The 21,123-nt window shown below is 48.6% G+C and overlaps 1 protein-coding gene and 1 non-coding gene across 2 annotated transcripts; both read left to right on the top strand.

The window, feature by feature from the left end:
* The first annotated feature begins 3,311 nt into the window (after window positions 1-3,311).
* On the top strand, window positions 3,312-19,964 carry ELOA (elongin A). The gene is made up of 11 exons (XM_047083181.1): window positions 3,312-3,444; window positions 8,180-8,236; window positions 9,078-9,184; window positions 10,351-11,536; window positions 11,915-12,029; window positions 12,785-12,940; window positions 13,033-13,130; window positions 14,555-14,735; window positions 15,069-15,180; window positions 15,888-16,063; window positions 17,348-19,964. The coding sequence occupies exons 1-11, from the start codon at window positions 3,370-3,372 to the stop codon at window positions 17,407-17,409; spliced, it is 2,325 nt and encodes a 774-aa protein (XP_046939137.1). The 5' UTR covers window positions 3,312-3,369; the 3' UTR covers window positions 17,410-19,964.
* Window positions 8,552-8,697, top strand: LOC124516672 (U4 spliceosomal RNA). Its single transcript, XR_006963089.1, has one exon. It is a non-coding gene; the product is annotated as a U4 spliceosomal RNA (small nuclear RNA).
* Window positions 19,965-21,123: the final 1,159 nt, after the last annotated feature.

The following is a 21,123-nucleotide window of genomic DNA, read 5'->3' as shown; positions in this document are numbered from 1 at the left end:
AAAAGAAAAGAAAAAAGCCCTACTTTATGTCAGTTGCTTAACATATTAATAAGCTTCGCAAGAAATCTGTAAAGTAGGAGGAAACAATTTCAGCCAGTGTAAGTAACTGGGTCAGGAGCCTCCATTAGCATCGGGACAGCTGGGGTGGGACTCAGGTGGTCACTGAGTCTCAACCCTGCGTCCTTTACACCCGCCATCCAACCAACCTCAGATGCCACCTACTTAGTGAGATAGAGAAGTGACAGAGCACAGGCCAGGAGAGGTCCAAGACGGAGGCCCTCCATCCACCAGTATTCCTTCTCAGCACACTGTTCAGCCCGTGGAACCTCACCTGATCATTCCACGGAAGGCAAGGACTCCTTTCTGCTATTGAGGACAAGATGGTTGGTCGTTTTTTATTCTTTTGCTTGTTTTCCAGTGTGTTAAGTGACTGGAGTACCAATCAGCCTGAGATTGCCCTTTTCCAAAATTAAAATATCTTTAAGCTATTTTCGCGAGTGGGGCACCAGCCTGGCTCAGCCAGTAGAGTGTGCGACTCTTGATCGCGGGGTTGTAAGTTCAAGCCCCACGTTGGGTGTAGAGGTTACTTAAAAACAATAAAATCTTTAAAATCAGAAGTTATTTTCATTATAAAAATAGACCATACTTGTTGTAAAAACTCAAAAGTGTGCCTAGCAGAAGACTCCCATCTTTCTCTCCCAGCAGAGCCTTAAAATTGCCTTCTGACCAGAAGAAGATGGATCTTTTAATTCCTTTCACAGGGGGCGCAGATAAGAGATAAGAAAGCTAGGAACTCCCCCTCAAGTTTTCAGATGATAATCTGGGCTGGCCTGAAGTTTATTAATAAGTGGTCCAGTTTTCAACAGACCCTTTATGGGATGTCACCTGTGTGCTAGGTGTCGCTGATCCAAGATGGACAAAATAGCCTCTGACCTTAGGGAACTCCTTCTGGTGTGAAACACCCTGTTGTAAACCAAGGATTACAATGGTAATCCCTAGTGAACATACAGAGAATCCCATTTTTAGAGCCGGTTAAAAACTTTCTTTTACATCCGAAGGACACAGAATTGACTGATCAGAGAAGTGTTCATTTAGCCAAGTGTGAGAGTTCTTTACTGTGCAGGTAAGCCTGACTCGGGCTGACATAGACACAGAGGGGGCAGAGAGTGGGATGCACCCTCTCCAGCAATCCTTAGCGGCGTGTCTTGTTTCTTTTCTGTCTGGTTGTTGAGATCTCCCTAGGTAACATGCGCAGTATGTTCCATGTGCCCCGAGTATATGCCAGGTCGGTTAGTCAGCAATTCTGCTTCAAGAATCGGCCTGTTTTCCATTACACCATTACATTCAAAATGGAAGGAATTTAAAATGTAAAAGCATTTGCTGTGGTGAGGAGGGAGACTCTAGGGCCAGGACCAGAATCCAAGTCTCCTCACCAGTTTAATGCCTTTTTTCTGTTACAGTCCACGGTTGAGTCTTAGGGCACCAAGTGGGTGGTCATTAATCTTGTATGGACTTTTTTTTTTCTTTTTATGTTTATTTATTTTTGAGAGACAGAGACAGAGCCTGAGTGGGGGAGGGGCAGAGACAGAGGGAGACACAGAGTACAAAGCAGGCTCCAGGCTCCAAGCTGGTCAGCACAGAGCCCCACGCGGGGCTCAAACTCACGAACTGTGAGATCATGACCTGAGCCGAAGTCAGACGCTCAACCGACTGAGCCACCCAGGAGCCCCTTGTATGGACTTTTTATACAGTGCTGATTATATCACCTGTATTGTGCTGGGCAGCAGAGATTTAAAGTTGGAGAGGTCGGTTACTGTGCTTGATAAATATCCCAGTGGCAAGGTAGAAGAATAAATTGACAATCTATCTACACCCTGAAAAGGATCAGTTGTAAAGGGAGGGACACCAAGCTAAGTGGTGAGAGCACAGTAGGGAGGGCTTCTCAGCATAGTGAGTGAATGAAAGCTCATTTTCAGAATTTAGAATGAAAAAAAATACACATATATTTTTATATACATATTTTTATATTGTATTTTTATATGTATTTTTTATGTATTTTTTATATACATGTATATAATTTTACCCCTTTGTCCAGAGCTGAGAGATCTGGAAGAATCTCCAGGCTTTCCCACACTGGGTGAGAGGTCAGACTAAGTACATTGCCAAGTTACTATTGGAGATTGGATTAGGGACTAATCTGATCTAATTAAACAAGATGTAATCAATGCTGATATTTTTCGTTTTCAGCTGTTTCCTTGTTCTTTTTTTTAAAAAAATTTAATGTTTATTTTTGAGAGACAGAGAGAGCACGAGTGGGGGAAGGGGAGAGAGAGAGAGAGAGAGAGAGAGGGAGGGAGACAGAATCCGAAGCAGGCTCCAGGCTCTGAGCTGTCAGCACAGAGCCCAACGGGGGGCTCCAGCCCACAAGCCACGAGATCATGATGTAAGCTGAAGTCGGACGCTTAACCGACTGAGCCACCCAGGCGCCCGTCTTTGTTCTTTTGTTAGTGATTATAATTTAGTGCTTCTAGGATGGTGTCTTGGGCGGGTCTGATTCAGGCCCCACTGCTTCAGAGGAAACAGCGTTCATCCATTCATTCAGGATGTATTTACGTGGTGCCTATAGGACCTCAAGTAGCTGAGTTGTTTGACTTCACACATCCATTTCTCCCTGTGGCCCTCAATTCCTCGATCTGCTCAGAGACGTGCCCTCACGGTTGACCCAAACCATTCAGGTTACATTCCAGCTTCATCTCTTGCCTGTTGTGTGACCACATGCGGGTTAATTTGGTTTCCCTGAGCCTGTTCCCTCATCTGTAAAATGGGGTTGCGCTGAGGGTGAAATTAAGGTAGCCCGACGGAGCACTGGCGCCCAGCGCGCTCCCCCCGGAGTGGCTGCCCTTCGGCTCGGCGGACTCCCTGTGGGCCGGCCCGGAACCGCTGACAGGTGTGAATCAGGGCGTGGCTCACGGCCCGGGGGCGTGGCGCGGGTGGCCCTTAAAGGCAGGGTCGGCGCGGGGGCTGCGTTCCGCGGTGCCCGGACGGCGGAGAGGTCGGTCGGCCGTGAGCTCCGCGCGCCGAGGACCCGAGCGGCGTTACCGGGCCCACGCGGCCCAGCTGCCCGCACGCGGCCGCCGAGCCGGAGCTGGGGACCCGGCCCCCGGCCCTGGGGGCGGGGCCTGCAGCCGGCCGGCCCCCCCCCTTCCCCCCCCCGCCTCGCCACCACCGCTGCCGCCGCCGCCGCCGCCGCCGAGGCCCGGAAGGGGCCAGTCGCTTCCGTCTCCGCCGGGGATGCACGGAGGGCGGAGCTGCGGCCCGAGGACGCGACGCGAGCCCAGTTCCGGCGAGGAGGCCGCGCCAGTGACAGCGATGGCGGCGGAGTCGGCGCTCCAAGTTGTGGAGAAGCTGCAGGCGCGCCTGGCCGCGAACCCGGACCCGAAGAAGGTGAGCGAGCGGGCAGCGCGGAGCGGGGCGGGCGCTGGGCGCGGCGCGGCCCGGTAACGGTCGCGGGCCCGGGCGCGGCCCCTTCCCGATCGGCCGGGGCCGCGGGGGCTCGGACCCGGGGCCAGGCCCCGCCGGGGGCTGCGGCCTGGGTCGGGAAGTTCGCGGCCATTGGCCGCTGCCCACGCGGAGGGCGGGGGGCGCACGGAGGGCGCGGGGCCTCGGCCGGCCGGGGCTCCCTCCCCACCCCACCCCCGCTCCCCCCCTCCCCCCCCCCCCCGCTCCCGGCGTCCCCGCCTCCCGGGCCCGGGACGGGGGCGCCCGCGGGCTCCGGGCGGCAGGGGCGCGCTCCTGGCGGACGCGGCGAGCCGGCCGGGGCCCCCCGGAGCCGCTCCGGAGGCGGCCCGGGCCAGCTTTCCCCGCGGGGCGAGCTCGCTGGAGCTGGCCCTCTCGCTGCGAAATGTGTGCGATGGCTCAGTGTCTTCGGACGTTTGTCCGGAGGGAGGAGGAGCCGGTTCTGCCTGAGCTCCCGTGGCGTCTGGGCTCGGTGTGGGGTCCTGCGTCTCTCAGAGACGTTCGTACGGCTCTCCGGCTTGATGCGAGAACGCGGACCTTTTCGCTTTCTCAGTAAATCCTTTCAGAACAAAACAAAATAAACCTCGCGTCCCCTAGCTGCAGGTACGCCTAAGAACTTGGTTGCAATTGGAACAAACCAAAAAAAAAAAAAAAAAAGGTTAGGAGTTAGCAGCTCGTTTCCTTCTGGCCTTGATGGAAAGGTAAGAGCCACCTTTCCTCGTTGCTGTGCACGATGGGCAACCATTTTTAATTGCACTCAGCGAGTTTTCAGGGGTTTGTTTTGTTTTTTAGACACTTTTCTTAAGTTAAATGCATTCCTCCCACTCTCTCGACTTTATCCCGCTTCTCAGATTCTGGGACAGTGTCTGGATGTTAGAATTTTTTGAAAACTGAACTCCACTGATGAAAACACTTAGGTGTCAGACGTTCCCCCTGAGCACTCTGGCTGGAGTGTGCAGGTCCTGAGTTGGATCTCTGAGCCCCAGAGTGCCTTTTGAAGACCGAGTAATGGAGGAAAGGAGTGGAGATGAAGTGGCCGTAACGTGTGGGTTCTAATCCATTTCCCAGCCATGGACACTGGGGACTTCTTTGCCGAGTCTGTTTGCTCACCTGCTTCCTAGGACTCCACTCAGGGGGGGAAGGCCAGTCTTATAGGAAGTGCTTGGTAGGTCTTAGTCACCACTCTACAGATTGATTGTTTTTGAAGGACTCCTTTCTCTTCGCCTTGTTTCCAGCCTGGCGCCTGGCCGAGGTGGCTTTTTTTCTCCACTTCTCAAAGCTGTACGCTGCAGCTCACCATCAGGCCACTCTTTAACTTCTTATGCATACCTGGCTCAAAGAGGTATGGCTCAGGAAGCCATCTTAGATTTGAATCTGTGAAAACGTAAATGCTTTCAGTTTATGGTATATATTCTGTTGCAGCTTCAGTTCCTAGTGGCCAGACGTATTTACAAGTTTCTTTTTACAATAACCCTTTGTGGACATCTAATAAGTGGTCGTTATTTCCGAGCACTAGCTGGTTTTCCTGAACACTGTAGGTTTGTGACTGATGTTTAAAACCTTAAAGCAGTATTATGTTCTACCCCCTCCCTGCCAGTTTGGTCTTTATTACTATAAGGTTTAAAAAAAAAAAAAAAAAGTGCCAGGTAGTATCCATAGTCCTTTTCCACTGGAATTTAAATTTTGAAGTAGCTCTTCTAGTAGTCGGTGTGCATGAAATTTCAAATTAGGAAAAGGTTTGTTGGTGTCTCATGCTACTTGAATTATTAGTGACTATCGTGAGTATTTGGGCTTTCACTTCCCAGATCGCAGATCATCCTTTTTGCAAAGGACACAATAGTTGGCATTCAGAAATGAGCTAACTGCAGAGGGGAAAACTGCAAGCTGGCACACTGGCCTTCTCAGCCTTCTGTTAACCCAACAAGCTCCCACAGGTTGTTCTTGAAATTGCAAGATGATTATATAGCAGTATTGACTTTGCAGCTAACTCGCATTTTCAAACCATTATTAGCCAAAGGGTTGATTCCAGACCTATGTTCATGGATTTACTCCTGTTAAACGTAGGTGTTTAACTGTAACTTTGTTTTCTGCTTTAAGTCTATCAGTGATGTGGGCTTACTTGAGGAAAAGGTATCAGGTCAGGGTCACTTGGCTCCTACCATTTAATTGAAAACAAGTTTTCAGGAGTGGTAAAGTTACCTGTCCTGTGTTACATTTTGAATGTGAAAACTACGGAGAACACAGATAGCAAGTGGAGAACAAGGGGTCAACATCACGAACATCTTTTTGCTCTTTGGGTTGAAGGGGTGTGCAAAGGACAGCTGAGATTCCTAAGCGTGTACTGTGCAAATGTTTGGCGTTTCTCAATGAGCTATTATCAGTTCTTGCAAACTCTGCAGTTGGTCCCTTGGTTTGATAACAGCAAGTTTCCACCTACCTGAGGATGCCCAAAGTGCTTTTACCTTGGTACTGCTTTGTTCTTTCTTGAACCTCATTGAAAATAGAAGGGCTCTGGAGCCCTTTTTCTCTTATGGTGCACGCAGTCACTTTGAAAATCCCAGGGTTTTAGTTTTGTCTGCTTTCAAGTCACCCCTGCTAACCCAAAGCAAAGCAGAAAGGCAGCATTTGCACTTCACAATTAGTGTTAGGCTTTGAGATGAACACTCCCTCAGTGACTTCTGGCCCCATCTGTATATGTTGGCTTTGTAGAGGTCCTGGGACTCCCTGTGGTGACCTCCTTTACTCTGTGAACTTTAAACTGTCTGACAAGGTAATACTGAGGACGAGCTCTTCAGCTTTGTTTCCAGGCACATAAGCTCCTGTTCTATTTTCTTATTTTCTAAGGACAGTGTCATTGTGTTGGATGTTTCTCCTGTCTTTGTAGTTCATGCTTTTGTAGACACACTTGACTTACTAGCTCATTAGGCAAGGGACCTAACCTTACTGGACTGCTTCAGTATCTAAAATGGGGAGAAAAGTATCCACTTCATAGAGTTGGTTAAGGAAGATGAAATGCAGTAACACATGTAAGAACTTACTAGCATAGTAGCGGACACACAATAGATGGTCTATAAATATCTTCCAGGGAATGGCATTAGGGGAGACAACCCATTTTTAACCTCTACGATGACCCTGAATTTCCCTTTAAGAAATGGAATTAGCATTAATCTTTGCACCCATAGCTTGGGTGACCAGAAACACACGTAAACTTTATCCTGAGTTGGATGGATGATGGTGGTAATCAAATTTGAAGTGGAGAATAATTTTCATTCAGCTATGAAGGTGAAACTCCCTAGATACATCCCTTGGCTTCTCATTTATTCCCAGCCAAACAAGATTATCACTGGTGATCCAGTTGCTCTGCCTAGAGACTGAGCTGAGTAATTATTGAAGTCGAATGACCGGAAGAACATACTTTCTCCTACACCTAATAGCAATATGGCATACCAATCACAGACTGGTTTACACATGGAAAAGGGCAGATCTTACCTGATGCTGAAATGTGAAGGTAGTCACAGTTACTATTTTTTGTACATTGCAGCACCCCTTGAAGGCTAAGTGTGTTTTATATCCATATACACGTGTCCTAGAAAGAGGTATAGCAAATCATAACTTAGGGTACAAACGGAGTAAGTAGGAATTAGCTGGGGACTCTCTGGTTGACGATCAAGGGGAGACATTGAAAGAGCTGTCAGTTGATGAATGAAATGATTAATGATAAGCATTAAAAAAAAAAAAACATTTATGGAGCTCTTATGGTGGAAAGGGGGCAGATCTTGTTATCTGATGCTGAAATGTAAGGGGTAGTCACTGTTACTATTCCAGGCACTGTGGCCCAGGACTGCACATGGTTTGTCTCTGAGAATCCTCACAGCTTGTAACGTTGTAAAGAGACAGGATCAGTTCCTTTTTTGCAGATGAAGTAACTGAGGTTCAAGAAGGTTAATGACTTGCACAAGATCGCCCAGCAGGGCGATGACAGGGCCAAACTGAAGCGTGTCCCCAACTCCGGAACTCTGTCTCAACAGCTCTGCTATCCTGATTTTGACCTAGTTTTAGGACTACAGAAAGGAAATGTGGCCAAACCCAGATCAGTTTTCTAATCTACCCAGACATTTTGTGTTCACCATTTGCACCAGCAAAGCTCTGATTCTGGCAACTTGACGCAGGTCTTGAAATTCCCACTTGTGTCAAAAAAACAATTCTGTTAAACTGTGACTCTTCCTGGAAACATGATACCCTTTTCCTGGAGAAACCTCTTCTCCTCCTTACTTTCCTTTGTGCTGGGTTCATGGGTAATTTCCCTAAATTGGTACCTTTCTCAGAAATTCTCTCTCAAAACTGGGGCAGTGATAGTTGTTGATTTTTGTTAGAGTTGGTAGGTCTGGTTCTCTTTAAGTCTTCTCTCACCTTGGTGTTGCACAGTAATTGAAAGCAGGCAATCTAAAGCCACAGACCTGCGTGTATCTGGCCCTTGTTGCATCCTGGGGCAAGTAACTTCACTTTCCTGAGCCTGTTTTCACACTTGTAAAATAGAGATAATAACCATACTTATTACTGTACAACACTTAGAACTCAATAAGCACTTAACTGTCAGATATTATCTTCCAGTGAGTGATTCTGATTTTATAGAAATTAATGTTTTTTTTTATTCTCTCTACAGCTCTTGAAATATTTGAAGAAACTCTCCACCTTGCCTATTACAGTAGACATTCTTGCGGTAAGAACTGTTAGATATTATATAACTATATTCCATCCCCTTCCCACTGGGAGGGATTGTACAGTAAGGTTAAAAGCATGGGCTTTGAAAGTGAAAGAAGCCAGACACAAGGCCACATAATGTATGGTTCTATTTATGTGAAATGTCCAGAACAGGCAGATCCATAGGCCCGAAAGTAGGGAGGTGGAGGAAGTTGGGAGGAATGGGGTTTCTCTGTAGGTTTACGGAAATGTTCTGGAATCAGTGGTGATGGTTGTGCAGTATTGTGAGTGTTCTGGAAACCAACAGACCATACACTTTAAAATGGTTAAAATGATCTTTGCGCAGTGTGGCATTATCGTGGCCAATGAGGTTTACCCAAGGTACGATTATTGCTAATTGAAAAAAATAATAATAAAATGCTGAATTTTATCTTAGAATTTAAAAAAAAATTTAAAAGAACTTTGACTTTGGCATCAGTTAGTCTTGGATTCAGATCCACGTTCTAGGACTTCTGGCTAATAACTGGACAGATTCCTGCCTCACAGAGTTGTTTTAAGGACTCATTGAGACATTGTATGCGAAGCTCTTAGCTCAATGCCTGCCACCTGCCATAATCACTCTTGTTATTTATTGTTAAAGTTCTGGAAGTATTTTAATATATTGTTTTTTCTCTTTGGAGTCGTGTGCTTTGCTACTGTGTGTCATTAGAGGTTTGAGGCATAGACACAAAGTAATTTTGTGTTGAGACTTGCAACATATGTTTAAGGAAGGAGTTTCTCAAAGCAAGAGGCCTTATTTCTTCAGAAAGTTGTGAGCCTAGTTCCACAACCCTCTAACAATTCTTCTGTCAAATTTGTAGGAGACCGGGGTTGGGAAAACAGTAAATAGTTTACGAAAACATGAGCATGTCGGAAGCTTTGCCAGGGACCTAGTGGCCCAGTGGAAGAAGCTGGTTCCTGTGGAGCGGTAAGAACGTTGATTACTCTGTAGGTTTGCTCAATCTCATGCTTCAATATGGTACCTAGAATGTTTACAGACAGGATACGTTTTATTATTCCTTCTCTGCCTTCTTATTTAAAACATTTATTTGGCCTTGAGTATAAAAATAATTCATGATCATTATAGGATTTTAGAAAATATTAAAAAATGGAAATAAGAATGAAAATTTTTTGTAATTCTACCATCCGAACATAAGCATTATTAGTATTTTGATATGTTTCTTTCTACTCTTTTATTTTTAGAGAGAGAGTGTGGGATGCACACAGGGGAGAGGGGCAGAGTGAGAGGGAGGGAGAGAATCTCAAGCAGGCTTCACTTCACACTCATTGAAGAGCCCAACACAGGGCTTGATCTCAGAACTGTGAGATCATGACCTGAGTTGAAATTAAGAGCCAGACATTCCTCTCCCCTCTTTTTAAAAAATGTTTGTATACAGTTGGGAACAAACTATATAAATAATGGCCTGCTCCCCTCCATTTTTTTTTAAGATTTCATTTTTAAGTAATCTACACCTGTCATGGGGCCTGAACTCACAAACCCTGAGATCAAGAGTGGCATCCTCCAACCAGCCAGGTGTCGCAATAGCACCTACCCCCATCTTTTTTTTTTTTTTTTTTTTAAAGGTTGGTTTATTTATTTTGCATACTTCTGCACAGGTGAGCAGGGGAGGGGCAGAGAGAGAGAGTCCCAAGCAGGCTCTGTACTGTCAGCCCAGAGCCCGATGCGGGGCTCGATTCCATGAACCACAAGATCATGATCTGAGCCAAAATCAAGAGTCAGACCCTTAACCTGTGGAGCTACCCAGACGCCCCAGCCCCCTTTTTAACATAACAAGTTAAATTATCCCTGTTTTGAAAAACTTCAAAGCATTTTTCATGTCCCCAAGATATTTGATCTTTGTATCCTGTACTTCAACGTATCGTTTTCCATCTGTTGAATATTTGAGTTTTCCCAGTCTCACAACAGTGGAGCATCATCGAGCAGAATCCATTCTCCCTCTTCCCAAGACCTTGTTTCTAACTCTGCATCTGTTTCCATCTATTTTTGTGAGTTCAGGTTCTATGACTTTGTCCTCTGAACAAAGATTACACTGAGATTTATATCTGCTTTATCTGCTTTTTCTTTTATTCTAGAAACTCCGAGCCTGATGAACAGGACTTTGACAAGAGCAATTCCCGGAAGCGCCCCAGGGATGCTGTTCAGAAGGAGGAGACAGAGGGGGACTACCAGGAAAACTGGAAAGCCTCCAGTAGCCAATCCTATAGTCCTGATCACAGGCAGAAAAAACACAGGAAACTCTCGGAACCTGAGAGAACTCACAAAGTGTCTCACGTTCAAGAGAGGAGAGACGAGAGAAAGAGGTGCCATAGAGTTTCCCCCGTTTACTCTTCAGACCACGAATCTTCTGATTACGGCCATGTTCAGTCCCCTCCGTCATCTGCCAGTCCCCATCAAATGTCCACAGACCATTACAGATCCCCGGAGGAAGATCATGAGCCCTTTGTCCCACATCAGAAGCCTGGGAAAGGCCACAGTAATGCCTTTCAGGACAGACTGGGGGTCAGTCAGGACCGACACCTGGGGGATCCCCAGGGGAAAGGGGTTGTGAGTCAGAACAAGGAGCACAGATCTTCTTACAAGGAAAAACGTCCAGTGGATGCCAGGGGAGACGGGAAGACGTCTTTGAGCAGAGAGAAATCACACAAGTCTGTCTCCAAAGAGGAAAACCGAAGGCCGCTCTCAGGGGATAGCACGAAGGAGAAACCACCCTCTAGTGTCAAGAAAGAGAAGGAGAAAGAGGGCAGCACCAAGAAGAAGTTTTTGCCCCCCTTGGAAGTTGCTTCAGACAACCACCTTAAAAACAAGCCAAAGCACAGAGACCCAGAGAAAACCAAATCGGACAAAAATAAGCAGAGTCTACACAGCTTAGATGTAGGAAAGGGGGCGGGAGACCCGCTGCCCAAGGTGAAAGAGCGGGGTTCCAACAACCTAAAAACTTCAGAAGGGAAGGGAAAAACTTCTCATTCAGATAGAAAGTCAGTGGGCTCCCTCCCTAAGGTTGAGGAGGCGGATATGGATGATGAATTTGAGCAGCCCACTATGTCTTTTGAGTCCTACCTCAGCTACGACCAGCCCCGGAAGAAAAAGAAAAAGATTGTGAAAGCCTCAGCCACGACTCTTGGAGAAAAAGGACTTAAAAAAACTGATTCGAAAAGCACTAATAAAAACTTGGACTCCGTTCAGAAATTACCTAAGGTAAATGAAAACAAGTCCGAGAAGCTTCAGCCAGCTGGAGCCGATTCAGCCAAGCTGAAAAAGGTAAGCCCTTCAGCCCCTTGGTGGCTTCCCAGTCATCTGGCCCCGCACAGCTCCCAGGACTTGTCTTGCCGCTGTCGTGCTTGGCTGGCTTTTTCGTGGCCTGCCGTTTCAGTTTGAAGTGATCGCCTCCAGGCCTTTGGAGGTGCTGCCAGGGTGTAGCTAGTACCCAAGACGAGCGTTTTCGGAGGTGTCCCGCTGTGCTGGGCCCATCCCGGTGTATCTCCTGCCCTCGGTGGTGTCAGACCTGACCGACGGCCCTCCTCCAGCCTGGGTCTGCTCGTGAAGTCGCCTGCCTGGTCACCGCGGCTGGCAGTCGGCCGAGGGCGGGGAGCTGTGCTTTTCCAACGGGCTGTCCAGTTACTGGTGTTCTCGCCGCAGGTCCCCGCTGATGCATTGCCCGTGTTGCCAGACCTCCCGTTACCCGTGATCCAGGCCAATTACCGGCCGCTTCCTACCCTGGAATTGATGTCCTCCTTCCCACCAAAGCGAAAAGGTAATTTTCTGCATTCTTTTCTGAATGGAGCAAAGATTTTAAAAATTTGTTCACGATGTCATAAGATTTGGGTGAGCTTTCTAGTGTCCTAGGCTCTGGAGTTTGACGGCTTGGGTGTGAATCCCAGCTCTGGCTTCACGTTCTATGAACTTGGGTAATCATTTCCTTGGACTTCAGTCTCATGCTCCATAAGTGGACCTGATAATGGTGTCTGACTTACTAAGTGGATTAAAAATGATAATGCTGGTAAAGCTCTTAACTCTGGGTTTTTCCACATGGTGAATGTTCAGTAAATCTTTGCTGCGGTTACTAGCTACCCTTCATATGTTGTACGTGAGCTTTTTATCTTTAAAAAAAAAAAAAAAAGGTCTAGTTTTAATAGCAGAAGAATTAGAAGCCACATAAGGGTCCCTCAGCAAGAGACAAATCACATGAACCGTGGTCACGCACACAGTGGCCTCCTGTACAGCTGTAAAAAATGTGGGAAGGTCTGTGTCTGACATAGGATGATTTCTAAAACGTGGCAAATGAAAAAAGTTGATAGTGGGGGTTTTTTAATCGGTGAAAAAGGAATGAAATACATATTTACTTATTTTTGCATAGACTCGCTAGAAGAATACACACAAAAAACCGGTAGCCCTGGTGGCCTTTGGGAAAGGGCAGTGGGAGGCTGAGGAGGGAGGAGAGAAGGAGAGCTTTCCCTGCACAGCTTAGTGCCCTGTGTGACGCGCGGTCCTGTTGTCCTTGCCCTGTAGCACTGTCTTCACCCCAGGAAGAGGAAGAAGCTGGATTCACCGGACGGAGAATGAATTCCAAGATGCAGGTGTATTCTGGCTCCAAGTGTGCCTATCTCCCCAAAATGATGACCTTGCACCAGCAGTGCATCCGGGTACTTAAAAACAACATCGATTGTAAGTCCCACGCTTTTCTCTTGCTCTTAACCCCGTTGTGGCCTTGGTGGGGCCGGCCAATATTCGACACTTCCACCTTTGATTCTCTGCAGCGATCTTTGAAGTGGGAGGCGTCCCGTATTCTGTCCTCGAACCCGTTTTGGAGAGGTGTACGCCTGATCAACTGTACCGCATAGAGGAATGCAATCACGTGAGTATCCTGTTTGGGTGCAGAGAGGGCCCTCGTCGGGCTCGCGTCTCCAGAAGTAGCTTTGTCTCTGAATCCGTAGTGGGTGAAGGGCGGTGGCACGGGTCGGTTCACTGTTGTGGGCCTGTTGGTTTGCCCGTGGGCCTGTAAACGTGCGTGTTTTTAGCACCTGCTCTGGCTTCAAAGTGAGCTTCAATTTTTTTTTTTTTTTCCAACGTTTTTTTTTATTTATTTTGGGGACAGAGAGAGACAGAGCATGAACGGGGGAGGGTCAGAGAGAGAGGGAGACACAGAATCGGAAACAGGCTCCAGGCTCCGAGCCATCCGCCCAGAGCCTGACGCAGGGCTTGAACTCACGGACCGCGAGATCGTGACCTGGCTGAAGTCGGACGCTTAACCAACTGCGCCACCCAGGCGCCCCTCAAAGTGAGCTTCAAAAGGACCGGGAAAACGTTACCCACCCTTCTCCTTAGCTCGCCTGGTCACAGGTCAAGGGAGAATTCTGGCAGCTCGGCCTCTGGGATCCAGGGCAGGGACAGAGCTTTGTTTTCGACACTCGGTGTCTGGTGAATATAGAAGAGCACAGGTCGGCTGGGTGTGTCCCAGAGGCGTCCACGTCTGTCCAAATATCTTTCCTGTAACGCCGGGACATAAAGGTCATTCGATCACATTAGCTGGCTGTCTCTAATTCTGAACCCTTGCGGGTGACAGTTGCAGGGAGTGCCGGGGAAGTGCCTGGATGTGACTTCATGCCGGGTCTACCTGTCACTGGTTTCCTTAAAGGAAAAGACTAATCTTTTTCTTCCTTTTTAAAGTTCATTTAGTTATTTTGAGAGAGAGAGCATGAGCATGAGCTTGAGCACGAGCTGGGGAGGGGCAGGGGCAGAGGGGGAAAGAGAGTTCCGGGCTGGCTCCACACTGTCAGCGCAGAGCCCAACATGGGGCTCAAACCCACAAACCATGAGCTTCTGACCTGAGCCAAAATCAAGAGTCAGATGCTTAAGCGACTGAGCCACCCAGGAGCCCCAGAAAAAGACTGATCTTAAGCTAGTTTCTGTGTTGTCTTCTCTCCTAGTCCCACAACCCCCCAAAAGCAGCTCGTACAGTGCCTTGCACTTAACATTTTTAAGTTTATTTGAGGTGGGGGGGGGGGGTTGGGCAGAGAGTAGGGGGGAGAGAATCCTAGGCAGGCTCTGTGCTGTCAGCACAGACGCTTAACCAACCTGGGTTAACCCAGATGCCCCCTTAACGTGTTTTTAATATAGTGATTTTTTTTTTCTAGAATTGTGGTATTTTAATATACTACTACTACTACAAGGACCAAAAAAAATCATTAGGAGGAAAGTGGTCAGCTTGAGGTGATGAAGGATGGAAAAGAAGTCTGTCAGAGTGCTTACATATAAATGATGCCCTGGTTCTGATTTTAGGTATTAATTGAGGAAACAGATCAATTATGGAAAGTTCATTGTCACCGAGACTTTAAGGAAGAAAGGCCGGAAGAGTATGAGTCGTGGCGGGAGATGTACCTGCGGCTTCAGGATGCCCGGGAGCAGCGGCTACGAGTACTGACAAAGAATATCAGATCTGCACATGCCAATAAGCCCAAAGGTAAAGGGGGGCGAGGGGGTGGCAGGGAGCCGAGCAGGATGAGGTGATCTGGCGAAACAGTGAGCCCTGTCCTCTGATCGACAGCAGGGCCTTGGTGGGCTGGGCTCATGTAGCCTCTGGCTCCTGTATCTGGCCTGCTTTTGCAGAAGGGGCGCAGGGATGGAGTGTGTCTTCGGTCAGTACACTTACTGCCTACAGGGGTTTTCAGCGTTGATAATCTCCTAGCTTTGGGAGCACCTGGGAGGGTTTTGTCTCTTACCAGGGTACATTATTAAAAGAACAGTAGCGTCTCTGCTCAAAAAGGCAGGTATCGATCTCCCTGTTTCTCTACAGGCCGGCAGGCAAAGATGGCCTTTGTCAACTCTGTGGCCAAGCCCCCACGTGATGTTCGGCGGAGACAGGAGAAGTTTGGAACCGGAGGAGCAGCTGTGCCTGAGAAAATTAGGTGAGCTCTGCACCTCCAGGGTCTCCTTGCGCCCGCAGAAAAGAACCCCGGGAGCTTGTTACCCAACCCTCCGAGGCAGCCCAGGGGCAGGAAGCAGTTCACTTTTGGGGTGAGAGCATGGCAGTGCAGGTCAAGGGTTCTGGAGGCCGACCTTGACCAGCTCAGCACGTGCCCTCCCCGAGCCACCACTTCCGTGACTGCAGCGTAGGTGGACAATTATTCCTGCCTCTCCAGGGGGTCAAGAGTCAATGGAGAACAGGACCTGGCTTCTGGGAGATACTCCCTCATGCTTTCCCCTTTCCCCATTTAAACCAACGGCGGCTGGGACGCCTCGCTGGGTCAGTCAGTGGGGCATGCAACTCTTGACCTTGGGGTTGTTTGAGCCCCATGTTGAGGGTAGAGATTACTTTTTTAAAAACTAAAAAAAATAAATAAACCATGCTGCTCTGATGACTATATAATCTAAGTCACATTAGCATTTGAAAAATACGGATTCACACCTAAAGGGTGAAAATTGAGTTGAGATGATCATTCATTCTGAAGGGCTAAACTCTGTCGTCTCTGTGTCATCACCAGGATCTCGGGTGCTCGCGTCCACTGGTCAGAGCCACAAAACTGGGTCTTCCTCAGAGAGGCCAGCTTCAGGCTGTCGGTGCTGAGGGCAGATCCGTCACACTAAGGACTAACTAGCTTGCTCTGTGTTGCAGGATTAAGCCGGCCCCATACCCCACAGGAAACAGCCACACTCCGTCCGGCAGTGGCAGCAACAGCTTCAGCGCCAGCCCCGAGGAGCCCGCCTATGATGGTCCGAGCACCAGCGGTGCCCACTTGGCTCCCGTGCTCAGCACTGTTTCCTATGATCCTAGGAAACCGACTGTGAAGAGTAAGTGACTTGGGGTTCACGCCCAGATATTTCAAAACGGCATTTGAGCTCTGTAGCGTCTTTATCGTCGTATTACGCCGTGCGTGCCAGACGAGGCATACGTGCTCTGCGCATGGCTGGGCTCGATGTGGGTGCCTCCTTCCCCTGCTTTGGTTGCAGTGCACGAGTCCTCTTGCAAATAACGATTGCGGTGAATACTCATTTTGGCACGCCGCTTCGTTTACCTACATGTAAACCTGTTTCTCCAGGCGGTTAACGTTTCTCCAGGGGTTCGTGACGGTTATAACTGCTTGTAGTCCATCTTATTGAGGGTTTACGACCTATCATTCCAGCTTCTGAGTTTTGTGTTTTCATATCTAGTTGTGTGTATTTTATATTTTATTGAGTTTTACCATAGACTGTCCCCAGTATTCTAAGGGGGTGTCTGCCTGTTAAAAGCATGCTTCTGTAAGGGGCACCTGGGTGGCTCAGTTGGTTGAGCATCTGACTTCAGAAGCTCAGGTCACGATCTCATGGTTCGCGAGTTCAAGCCCCACACTGGGCTCGTCGCTGTCAGCTCGGAGCCCGCTTCAGATCCTCTGTCCCCCTCTCTCTCTACAACTGTCCTGCTCATGCTTTCTTTCTCTCAAAAATAAATTTAAAAAATGAGCATTTAAAATGCACAGCCCACTTCAGATCTTCTGTCTCCCTCTCTCTGTCCCTCTCCTATTCTCTTTCTCTGTCTCTCTCAAAAATAAACATTTAAAAAAGCATGCTTCTGGATTCGCTTCAAGACCCACGGGCAGGTAGAAGTGTTGGCAGAAGTTTCTGTGCTCAGGTTAAGCATCCAAGAGGGCAGGCCAGCCATCCACAGGTGATGTCTGCACTGAGCACATCTTAGACCTGTTGCTGCACTGGACAGATGGGAGTGAGAGGGGCTGCTTTTTGCTGGTTTGGATACTGGTGGCGGGGGGTGGTGGAACAGAGTAAAATTATGGCCCAGGCTGGCCTTTAGGTATTAAATTCCAGTCCTTCCGCTTACTGCACAACCAGGGGCAGGTCGGCCAGTCTCTTGGGAGGTTGGGGACGTGGTTGGAATTAGAGCCGGGGATCGGCAAGGGCCCGGCAGGTGCTCAGGAAGTGGAGCTGTTGTGGTGCTAGAAATCAGAAATGGTTACCGCTGTACCCACTCCTCTGGTAGTGCAGAGCCAAGAGCAGCAAGGCTTGGCCTTGATTGTGAACCACTCACAGTGTGTGTCTAAACTGCCACAATCTGAAACCACCGCCTTATTTCTCTTCCCACAGAAATCGCCCCAATGATGGCCAAGACGATTAAAGCTTTCAAGAACAGGTTTTCCCGACGATAAACTGAGGACTCACCTTGGAGATGAAATCTGGGGGAGGAGTACAAGGACAATGGGGGTTGGGGAATGGAACTTCCAGAGGAGACCAGAATCCTCTGCTCCGAGGAACCTTTTGGTCTCCGAATCCTGCACAGTCTGCAGGTGTGGGCACCTGTGAACCTGTGTGCCGCAGCCACTGCCTCCCTGCCCGGAGAACACTTCAGAATTCTGGAGAAGATGTGAAGCCTCAGTCTTACTGAGGATTTTAAGGTCAATTATACTTTTGTTGTTAATTAGCTTCTTTGTAAACCATAAGACATAGTTTTAATTAATAAATATTGCCCCCAGATTGTATTTATATTACCCCCAGTATTTTTTTTTCTTTTTTTCTTTCCTTTTTTTTTTTTTTTTCTTTTTTAGGTCCTCTATCAAACACTTAGCCTTTTATTTTCAGGGTTCTTTATTACAGTTAGATAAAAACCTAGTGAAAGCCATTCCCCTGTCCCAGTTCAGCTCTCCTGAGTGGACCCTGGTCCAGAGGGAGGGCTGGGCATCCTCAGAGCCTGTGTGCTGCCTGCTGCACGGAGGGTGAGGAACGGGTCCTGGGCTGCCCGCCCTAGAGGGCCGCCTCGACGTGGAGTGTTTGAGCTCCTCCTCGGAGGCCCTTCTCAGTGTTGCTTGAGTTCCTATGCAGGTGCATCTCTTTCTTCCTCATTAAATAGTATTTATTAAAGGAGGTTATTTGTAAAGGTCTCGAGTCTTTTCCCCAGCCTTTTTGCCAGTTCCCACTTTTTTGAGGCTCACTAGAGGACACAAACTTGGGGGATCAATTTGCACAGAACCCCAACATTTTTACAATTTCTGATTCAAAACTTTAGGGCTTTTTTCCCTCCCCTATCTTCCCTCCTCCCCGCTTGCAGGGGGGAGACACGAACACACGGCAGGGCTTTTTGTGCCCCCCCCTTGCCCCCACCCGCCACAACTTCAGAGGTTGAAAAGCCAGCACTTTAATCTCGTGTTCCCTGTGAACTGCTAACAGAAGTGAGTGGTTTTAAAGGTTGTAATGCTGTGTTGGAAATGGGTTTTGTTTTTGCCTTTCTTTTAAAAGGTAAGATCATGTGATTGGGAGAGCACAGGAATTTGCTGTTTTGCAGAGAACTCTGCAGCTGAAGCACTCTCTACTTCTAGGGTGTTTAAGCCAGAATTTGGAGGGAACGGCCCACTTAGGCAAAGTGTCTGAGCTGTTAGTGTCAGGATGGGGGAGAACGCGGGGGACACCCATCAGGTCTGAGAAGGGAGGATCTCACTTGCAAGCTGACAGAGGAACGACATCACTTAGGAGGCCAGTGTCAGCGCTCTTCCTGGCTGCTGGAGAGCGCTGGTCTAGTAGGAACCCACTTGGTTGTGACCCAGGGGAAGCAGATGCTGTAAGTTTGAGGTGCCTGCCCTCCAGACACCCAAGGGGTAGACTGAGGGCGTGGTTAGTAGGACAGCGTCGGGAGCTTGGCAGGCTCCCTCTTGACAAGCCCTCTCAGAGCCCAGAATATGGGGTCCACTGCTTTTAACCATCCCGGAGACCTCAGGCTAACTTTGAAGATTCCGGAGCCGGCAGAGAATCTGTGCAGCAGAAGCTGCGTTGTTCAGTGTGCGTTGCTGTGCAGGGTGCCTGTTGCAACAGGACACAAGGGTTGCCCTGTTTTAATTTGCTGTGTTTTTGAATTGGGGAAAACATGATTTCTCTTGATCGCTTGTATTGCATTCCACCCCCAGCCCGGGCCTGCTCCCCAAATCTGGTATTAGGAAGCCTCTTACCGAATGCCAAGTGAACATCTGGGTCAGGTGCCAGACATCTGTTGGCCTGGAGTAGCTTCCCGTAGGTGTCCACCAGCTTGAATTTGTCTCTTAGCCGCGTGTTCAAGTCTTTGTCATTGAAACCGGTGTTTCACACTGCAGATTCGGTTGTGTGTGATTTAATTTCCTCTGTTAGGAGTCTTTAGGCAGGGAGGAAGGAAAGGACATCTGTTTGTTCACGCCGACGTCACTACCCATTTTTAGCACATAAAGACTTTTGATCGGCCCTGTTTGCGTAGAGCCAGATCTTTCCCTCCTCCTCCTCCTCCTCCAAGAGTGTCTGCATCAGGGATGTGACTTGGTGAGAAGCGTAAGGAGGGAAGGGAAAAAGCCGAATTTCCGAACAACCTTCTCACCTGGGTTATTGAAATGGCTGCAGAGCAGACACAAAACAGGATGATGTCGAACCTTTGGTCTCATTTGTGAAAACGTGTGCAATTTTGTTTCTCCTGTGCTACACTACATACGAATCGAATCACCAAATTACAAATGAGCCCTTTGTGATCGTTGGTGTGATGAGCAGTTTCTTCGGGCTTTCTCTTTCCGGGAAGTGGGAGGGAACAGAGCAAGGTATCTGCCTGCTCTTCCTTTGTATTTTGGTCCCAAGATGTAAATACAATTTTCTATGTTACTTTTTTGTGGTAACTACCAAGATGAATATTTTAATTAGATAAGTTATATGAAAAGGAAGGACAATTCCACGTCTAAATAAAAAACAAAACAAAACTCCACGCGCTGTGGTCTTTTTTCCTTTCTCCCTTACCGTGTCCCAGAATGGCAGCTGGTCACCAGAGTGTGTGGTTCCCAGGCTGTGAGGCAGAGAGCTTAATCCCTGGCCTGGGCTTCGTCCAGGATGTTGGGTTTTAGGTCTGTAGCAAAGCAGGACTGGGGGATGAGAATTGAGGGTAAAGAACCCCTGAGCAGAGGGAGGAAACTCAGATGAAAACAAGCACCTTGCAGGTACCAGACACTGTCCCTTGTCATCCTGAGACTGAGAGATTAACCCCTTATTACAGCCAGAAACTGAGGCTCAAGGATGAAATCACGCAGCCAACCTGCAGCAAAGGAAAGGATTTGAAACCCAGATTCTCTGACTGTAAAGTGTGTGCCACCCTACCTGTCAGTCGGTCACTGCGGGGTGGGAAGGACCGGGTTCGTCTCCTCCATCTTCCACTGACTTCCTAACAGGAGCATGATGACAACTTGTGCAGAAGGGTCGTGTCAGCAAAGACCTGATAAGCACCCGTGCCTTGGCCCTGGCTGAGCTGCGGGAGCCGCAGCGTCCGGACATCACTACCCATCACTACCCAGCGTCAGGAGCCAGGGCTCGGTCGGGCGCTTGCAGCTTGCGGCCCCTGCAGACACGGGGCTGGATCTTGCATCAAACCTACAATCCCCCAGCGGCACACTGTTGTTACCCTTCTCTCCTGAAGAGGGCGTTGTTGGCGTGTGGGCTTACCTCTTCCCAGCCTTTACTGGATCGAATTCTCACTGTAAGAAGTTCTGTACATTAAACGATGGAACGTGGGATCTGATGGATGACGACCCGGAGTTTGTAAGTTAGCCCTTTGTCCTTTACTCATTAATTCAGCATTTGCGGAGCCAGCACGCAGATTGGACCCTGGGATACACAGTGGCACACAAGTCTGGCACGCGCAGTCCGGTAAGAGTCACCGGGCCTACTGGGGATGCACCTGCCACGGGGGGCAGGCCCTGCTCTGACTCCTATACACTCATACCACTCCTATACCACAATGATCTTTCATGGTAGGTGGTCAGGGGCCCATTTTTAAAATGAGAAGACTGAAGCACAGAGAAGGTGTGCAAGCTGACACAAGCATGAGCGGTAGTGAGCAGCGCTGTGTGTCGGCCTTTGTCCCAAGCACG

This window comes from Lynx rufus, unplaced genomic scaffold, assembly GCF_022079265.1.
Source record: "Lynx rufus isolate CCGP_SWC_20201006 ecotype Redwood Valley unplaced genomic scaffold, mLynRuf1.p SCAF_2, whole genome shotgun sequence".
Taxonomy (NCBI): Eukaryota; Metazoa; Chordata; class Mammalia; order Carnivora; family Felidae; genus Lynx; species Lynx rufus.
The sequence above is the reverse complement of the archived record's forward strand: the minus strand, read 5'-3'. Positions and strand labels throughout refer to the sequence as shown.